The sequence below is a fragment of the Orcinus orca genome, chromosome 2 (genome assembly GCF_937001465.1).
Source record: "Orcinus orca chromosome 2, mOrcOrc1.1, whole genome shotgun sequence".
In the NCBI taxonomy this organism is placed as follows: Eukaryota; Metazoa; Chordata; class Mammalia; order Artiodactyla; family Delphinidae; genus Orcinus; species Orcinus orca.
The window spans coordinates 81,827,470-81,835,550 of NC_064560.1; the positions used below are offsets into that span (position 1 = coordinate 81,827,470).

General features: G+C 52.5%; 1 protein-coding gene across 4 annotated transcripts in view; it reads right to left on the bottom strand.

The window, feature by feature from the left end:
- Positions 1-4,772, bottom strand: part of ACSBG1 (acyl-CoA synthetase bubblegum family member 1) — a 48,694-nt gene extending 43,922 nt beyond the window's left edge. The window contains exon 1 of one of the 4 annotated variants that reach the window (XM_033415698.2): positions 4,437-4,772. In XM_033415698.2, the coding sequence (XP_033271589.1) occupies positions 4,437-4,516 (80 nt within the window). In that variant the 5' untranslated portion in view covers positions 4,517-4,772. The remainder of the gene's footprint in view (positions 1-4,436) is intronic. The other 3 variants (XM_049705621.1, XM_004285268.3, XM_049705622.1) reach the window with 3 other exon arrangements.
- Positions 4,773-8,081: the final 3,309 nt, after the last annotated feature.

Sequence of the window (8,081 nt, forward strand, 5' to 3'; positions counted from 1 at the left end):
TGGTGGTCCAGTGGTTAAGAATCCACCTGCCAATGCAGGGGATGCGGGTTCTATTCCTGGTTGGGGAACTAAGTTCCCACATGCCACGGGGCAACTAAACCCAGGTGCCGCAACTACTGAGCCCATGTGCTCTGGAGCCCATGTGCCACAACTAGAGAGAAGCCTGCCCACGCACTCCGGAGCCAGCCCTCCACAGCTAGAGAGCACGTGCACCACAACTACTGAGCTCGTGCACTCAGCACCACAACTAGAGAGAAGCCCGCGCACCGCAATGAGGAGTCGCTACAAAAGATCCCGCGTGCCACAGAGAAGATCCCACATGCCGCCGCTAAGACCCAATGTAGCCAAATAAGTAAAATAAATAAATAATCATTAAAAAAAAAAAAAAAAAAGAGGTCTGTGCCCAGGGTTACTTTGCCCCAGGGATTCTGACTTCTGGGATGTGCCCTGCCCTTTATCCTGGGACTCTTGACCTTGCCTTCCTGTGGTACTTATAATATACTCCCACATCCTCTGTCCTGTGCCGACTGGTCTTTTAGTTTCTCAAACACTGCAAGCTCCTCAGGGCCTTTGCACGTGCTATGCCCTTTTCTTAGAAACATCTTTCCCTACCAACTCCTACTCCTCTTTCGGGTCTCAGCTTAAATGTTACTTTTCCCAAGGAAGACTTCACCAACCTCTGAGTCAGATATTAAGAAATTAAACATTTTCCATTTTAATAATTTTTAAGTATGCAATTCAGTGGCAATGACCACATTCCCTCCTTTTTCCCCTTAATTCTTTCATGGCACCTTTTGCACTTATAGTTTAATAAGTAATTGTATAATTATTGGGACTTCCCTGGTGGTGCAGTAGTTAAGAATCTGCCTGCCAATGCAGAGGACACGGGTACAAGCCCTGGTCTGGGAAGATCCCACATGCCGCGGAGCAACTAAGCCCATGAGCCACAACTACTGAGCCTGCGCTCTAGAACCTGCAAGCCACAACTACTGAGCCTGCGTGTCACAACTACTGAAGCCTGCACGCCTAGAGCCCATGCTCCACAACAAGAGAAGCCACCGCAATGAGAAGCCCGCGTACCACAATGAAGAGTAGCTCTCGCTCGATGCAACTAGAGAAAGCCCGTACTCAGCAATGAAGAATCAAAGCAGCCAAAAATAAATAAATTTACAAAAAAAAAAAGATAATTATATAATTATTTGTTCATGTCTGTCTTTGCTGCAAGTATGTTAATTCCTTAAGTTGGGGCTTGTTTTGTTTTCTATGATATTCTCTTAGCATAGTACCTGACATATTCAATAATAAATAATTTTGAATAGATGAATGTATACTTATGAAAACAGATAGATAATAAAGATACCAAAATAAGAGGGAAAAGGCAACTCTACAATAACCATTTCTCATATTATGGGGAAGTGAGGGGGAGGAAGTTGGGAAAACTAGAAGGCCCTGGATATTCCATATTCTTAAGGATGCCTGTATCATTTCCATAGCATTTGCGTTAGGTTTGTTCCTCCCAGGCTTGCACACCCCAGAGATGGGGAGCTCACTCCCTATCATCCTTGGAAAGCTTTATCAGTGAGAACAGCCTTCTTCACTGGGCTTGCAGCAGCCTCCTGTGCCTGTCCCACACTCCTGGCTCTGAGGGAACTCCTCTCGGCACCCAGTCTTTGAGCAGGCAGGGCTGGGAGAGGCAGCTGGGAGCCCAGGGGGAATATGGTCAGTTCAGAGTTCACCATCCTTCCCTGGGCCAGACTCGACTCTGCAGGTTCCCTTCTCCTGGCGTCTGCCTCCCAACTCCAGCCTGCATTCACTGCTGCCAGAGTCACCTCCCCAAACTAGGCTCTCCTTCTGCTTTTACTGCTTCCACGCCTGCCAGGGCTCCTCTCTGCCTCTTCCTCTGGCTCTGGCAGCCCTCATGCCTGGCTGCCCCTAGTCTGGCCACACCAGCCTATCCAGACCTGGGAGTTAGCTTAGGAGTTAACCTGACTGGTCTGACGGCCACCTGTAACTCCTCCACAACCACGGCTTCTGTCCACAGGATGCCCCTGCCTACCACCAGGGCATCCACCACCCTTCAAACCCAGGATGAACTGTCTCCTTCTCTGGTTCCTCTGAAGCCCTTCCTCCAACCTGGGCTTCTTCAGGCTCAGGGAGGCTGGTGTCCCTCCCGCACCGAGAGTTTAACAGGGCTACTCCGATGGGTACTCCTGATGGATGGCATGGTCTACAGCCGCAGCCTCGAAGGACACAGAGTGCAAGCTGCCAGATCAGCGCCTGACCCGTCTTGGCTCCAACCCAGCAGACCCAGCCTCTCTTGGCCCTGGCCCGGCTCCCTCCCTCCAACCCTGCAAGCGGTGTGGCACAAAAGGGAATTCATGTGGGTCAGCCTGGTGTGCAAACCCTCCTCTTCCCAGTCTCCACCTCCCTGATCTCCGGCCTCCCCTCTGCAACCCTGGGAAGGGGAAGGGCGTAAGATAAGGCCCCTCTCAGGCTCTTGGAGGAATGTAGGCCCACCCTCCCCTAGGAGCAGCAGCCAGCCCATGGCCACAAGGCCAGGACAGATAGGCAAGCCTGAGATAGAGCCCTTTGCTGCTGGGGCTGGCCTGGAGGGGCATCACAGCAGCTGTAACGGCCTCTGACTTGAGAACAATGTTAAACAAGGGTTCAAAGTTCTTTCCTCATGACTACTCTGCAAGGCCGACAGAGCAGGCGTTATCATCCCCATTTGACAGTTGGAGAAACTGAGGCTCAGAGAGGGTGACTTGCCCAGAATCAGATTAGGTCCAGAGCAGAGCTGGATGGGAACCCAAGGCATGAGCACCCGCAGCCTGCTAAGAGAATTCCCAGGCATTGCTAGGAGGTTAACTATGCATTTGAGCGGTGGCCCTTGTGCCTTTGAAAGCATTTCATACACACCAGCTGATAGAATCTGTCCAAATTTTCTGCAGGGTTAACAGTGGTCAGGCGTTTTGTCTTCATTTGTACAGACGGTGATACTCAGGCTCAGAGAAGCTCAACAACTTACCCGAAGTCGCTAAGCAAGAAAGCAGGGGGCCTGACCTTCTGAGTTTTCAGCCCTCTCTTCCCCCACAGGGCTCCTCACCTACCTACCCTTAGCAGCCCTGCCCCAGCCTGGGGCTCTCTGCTGCTTCTCTTTTATGGAGTCTGCAAAGCAGGTCCAGGCCTCTGTGAGCCCATTCCCCAGGGTGAGGGAATTCCAGCCAGCCCACATTGAGGGCCCCACTGACCCTCCCAGGGAGGGGGCTGGACCTCATGCTCTTGGAGGTCTTGAAGGTAAGGAGCCCCTGCTTCTGGCAGGACAGGAGTCCATTCTCCGTTCTCGGCAGACCCAGGGCAGGGCCCAGGCCTCCAGCCCTGGGAGGGGCCTCTGCCCGTGAGGCACTTTCACATTTATTCCATTTGCTCCATCTTTCCTTCCTTGTAACCCCTCATTGAGAACAATGGCCATTCACTCTGTAGCTCAAACCTGGCAACTTCTCCCCATAGGGCTCAGCCCCCGGCATTTCTCCCTTGTCCTTCTCCCCTGCCGCACTCCAGCCACCCAGGTCTCTCCCTTCCCTGAGTTCCCCGTCTTGCTTCTCATATTCTCACCCTGGCAGTGCTGGTCCCTTCTCCCGCATGGCCCTTCCTTTCTGACTGTTAGTGTCCTCCTGACCATCGAAGACCTGTCTCAAGAGTCTCCCGTGGGAAGCTTCCCTCCTCCTCCTGGCCTGTGTTCCTCCTGGGCACAGACCACAGGCATCTGGACCCTGGGGTTCCATGTGTCTGCCTTCTCCCTGCCTCCTGGTTGAGGGCTTCTTGGGCCAGGACTGGGTCTCAACTTCTCAGGATCTTACCACTCCTTGGATGGACAGGGCCTGGGCCAGAGTGGGCACTAGTGAATGGCTGACCAATTGAATCCGCTTCCTCTGAATCACAGATTAGCAGAACACATACAGCAGGAGGGCTTTGGGGAAAATTCAACCACCGCATTCATGTACAGACAGGGAAGCTGCAGTCCAGAGAGGCGCAGGGACCCACCAAGGTCACACAGCAAGCTGGAGCCGGATCCTCTGGCTCTCCCCTGTCCTTGTCTGTCATTGACCCCCACATGCCAAAGGCCCCCTTGAGGAGACGGGGAAATATTCCTATTGACTGAAAACTTCTTCCTCCATCCACCTGCAGCCCCCTACTCATGCCCTCATTCCTCGGTTGAGCCCCTCTTGGCCACACAGGGGAGTAGACAGTTTCAAGTGACACATGTCCCAGTCCAGGGCTTATTCCATTTAGAGATCATCCAGACCCTTCCCTTCATTTCCCAGATGAAGAAACTGAGGCTCAGAGAGTGAAGCAGCTTGCCCAGGTTCACAGAGCAGAGTCAAGTCCACAGCTCGGCCAGAGGCTCCATGGACAGAGACCGACCTCCAACTTACCTGGTTCCCAAGTGTCCTTGGGTGGTCCCCAGGCTCGCATCCAGCCGGCTCTCCTGCGGGGTCACTCTGCTGTCCGGCATGCTGGGGTCCTGGGGGGGACAGCTGCGTCCGGCTCCAGAAGTGCACGGCACCCGCCGCGGGCATCTGCTGGAGAGAGAGCTGTCTCCCACTGCATGAGAGGTTGGCCTTGACTGGGTGGTGGGGGTTGGCTGGGGAGGCAGTGACTAGAGTGGCCCAAAGAGACCCATTTCCTCTCTATTTTTAGAAGCTCAAAACACCCCTCAGCGGTGAAGTTGCTCAGGATTAAAACTTTCCTTTTCTTTGTGATTTTGTTTCACTCAAGACGAGGAGAATTTCAATGAAGCCAGTGTTCTTTTTCATGCAAATCCACTCTGGTTCTCCCAGGAAGTCTGGCCAATGGGCTCAGGGCTTCTGGGCCCCCAGAAAACCTCCTCACTGGCTTTAAAAGGCCACGTCGTAGCCCAAGGGGTTCTCAGCACCAATCTGGATTCAGATCCTGCAGTGGTTGCTAACCTCGACTGCCCACATCCTGCAACCTTGCCTCACCGTCGGCTGGACGCAGCCCCAGGAAGGGGTTTCACCCGCACAGCCCACCTCCCCCAGGCCCTGCACTGGAGGCTGGGGATCCGAGGAGGACCTGTGGCTCCTGCCCTCAAGGAACCCCAGTCCAGGGGAAGGAAAGAGACATTTCCAACACTGAGGACTATGATATAGTTGACAGAAGCATTTGCACTGAAGCAGACGTGATAGAGGACCTAGGAACGTGACCACCCAGGGGCACCAAAATAGAAGTGTGGATCTGTTCCATCAGCTAAAGGAAAGAAGAGTACTGATGGTGGGTCTGCAGCATCTGTAAACAGATGTGGAAAATTCACGTAGGGCACGGCGGGTGGCGGGGGGCTTTCTCTGAGTACCAGAAATCTCCCCCTTAGACTGTACTATTTCCCTGCAGGAACGAAGTACCACGAACTGGGTGGCTTAAAACAGAAATGTATTCTCTCACAGTTCTAGACGCCAGAAGTCTGAAATCAAGGGGTCATTAGGGCCATGCTCTCTCTAAAAGCTCTAGGGAAGAATCTTTCTTTGCCTCTTCTAGCTTCTGGTGGTTCCCAGAAATCCTTCTGTTCCTTGGCTGGTAGATGTGGCCCTCCAATCTCTGCCTCTGTTTCCACATGACTGTCTGCCCTCTGTGTCTAGGTCCCTATTTTCTCTTAAGGACAACAGTCATTGGACTAGGGCCTACCCTAATCCAGTATGATATCATCTTAACTAATTATATCTGTAAAGAGCCTATTTTCAAATAAGGTCACACTCCAAGGCTCTGGGTGTGCATGACTTTTGGGGGCACATGATCCAACTGAGTACAGCCTGAATACAGGAGGCATTGGTGGAGATTCTACGAGATGTCCCCAGAAGGGGTCAGCAGGTTCAGCTGGGTCACAGGTCTTAACTGGTAGAGGCAGATGGCTGAGAAAGAGCTTGCCTGAATCCATGAAAATTCAGAGCGTGGACCCTAGGACTGCCTCCCAATACATTGAAGGCACATTAGACAGGAGGCCTGGAGGCTGGCTTTGATGCCCGAATCTTCCACTGACCCCTTCTCCCCATGACCTTGGGCAGGTCTCTGCCCCTCTCTGGGCCTTAATTTAACTGTTTGGATCATGAGGATGGTGGCTGCCAGCTCCAACTGGACATGAGAAGGTGATGGGGAGAGCCGTGCTCATGGGCTGATTGAATGTGCCCAGTGGGACATCATTGTGAGTGATAAGTGGTGAGGCCCCACCCAAGGGGAAACTGAATCAGAGAAAAAAATGACATCAAGTTCTTAACTTTTAAGTTCAAAAGCTTTGGTTAAGATGAGAACCTGGAAAGGTTTGGAAAAATGTATAATGAGGCAGAGCAAGTTTCCCCTCCCCCAACCCCATCCCTCAGATTCTTAGGGACCCTGAGAGCTGGAAAAGGAAGAGAGTTCAAAAAGGAAGCCAGGACCTGGCAGGGGGGTGGGGGGTGGCTTGGAGAGGGGCTCCTGAGCCCTAAGGAGGGAAGGGGGTAGTGGGGTCTGAGGCTTCCCAAGAAAGTGACAAGGCCCTACAGCATGCAGTGCAGGCCACAGAGGAGGAGATGATTCCAAGGCACCAGGGCCGAGAGGGCCTGGGCAGTCCCGCCCCTCAATGCAGGCAGTGGGCCAAGGGTCCACATGAGGAGAGGGTAGTGTTGGCAGGCTGGCAACAGAGGCTGATGGGAGCATGGGTACTCAGTGGTCTTGGCGTGGAGGACACACCTGAGGACCAGGACCACAGGTACATCTCACACATAGGGTTGATGCTGGGACGTGGTGCTCAGGGGAAGGACAGGGAACCGCTGAGTCTGATTTAGCTGAGCTTTAAAAATAGTTAATGGGGCTTCCCTGGTGGCGCAGTGGCTGAGAGTCCGCCTGCCGATGCAGGGGACGCGGGTTCGTGCCCCGGTCTGGGAAGATCCCACATGCCGCGGAGCGGCTGTTCCCGTGAGCCATGGCCGCTGAGCCTGCGCGTCCGGAGCCTGTGCTCCGCAACGGGAGAGGCCACAACGGTGAGAGGCCTGTGTACCGCAAAGAAAAAAAAAAAAAAAAAGTTAACAAACTTGATTTGGAAAAGTGTCTATAACCATGTGCTGGTTATTCTGCCTTTGCCCCCCAGATTCCCTCTCCACTGGCTTGGTCCCCCAAAGCTCACCTGTGTGGGTATCACCAGGGCCCCTGGCCTCTGGCTGAGTTAGGCCAATACAGATGGCAGCTGGAGAACAGAGGACAGACAGAAAGAGGTTGTGAGTTTGATTCCTCTCACTCCCTCCCTGATGGCTGCCCTTTGGGCAGCAGCTTTATCCTTGTCCTGACAGTTGAAGGTCCTATCCGACATCCCGCCCAGATGGCTTGGGGCCAGAGGAGTGTCCAGCTCCCTGCTGTTGCTTCGCCATCCTTCGTGGCTCCCTTACCCCTGCCCTCCCCTCTCTAACTGCCCCTCTGAGTGGGCCATTTCTTTCTTGTCGGGACCCTTGCTGATATAGCAGGAACATGTAAAATGTATGAAGGGGTATGATTGTTTAAGAGGTACAGGGTTTCCTTTTTGGGGTGATGAAATGTTTTAGAAGTAGATAGTGTTGGTGGATGCACAACATTGTGGATGTCCTAAATGCCACTGAATTGTGCACTTTAAAATTGTAATGTTGTGTGAATTTCACCTCAATAAAATTTTTTTCTTAAAAACTGCACAGAGAACTTCAGTGAAAAGTAAATTTTTCACCCCTCTTCTCTCTCCTTCCCTCACCCATTTCTTCTCCCAGAGCCAGCACTGTTAAAAGCTGCTTTTGCATCATTCTAGAAATATTCTGGTTATAGACAAATGGTAACACGGTATACACGATTTTATACCTGTTTCTCATACTTGACAGTGTTGGCTGGAGAGCTTTTCCTATTGTTGTGTTGAGAGCTTCCTAGCCCTCTTTTCAGGATGTACGGCATTCCACGGAAGGGCTGGCCAGGATGCACTTAACCCGTCCTGTACAACGAACATCAAGGTTGTTTTCAGTTTTTTGCTGAAACAAACAGCCTTATTCCTGCACCATAGGCACTCGAGTTGGTCTAGC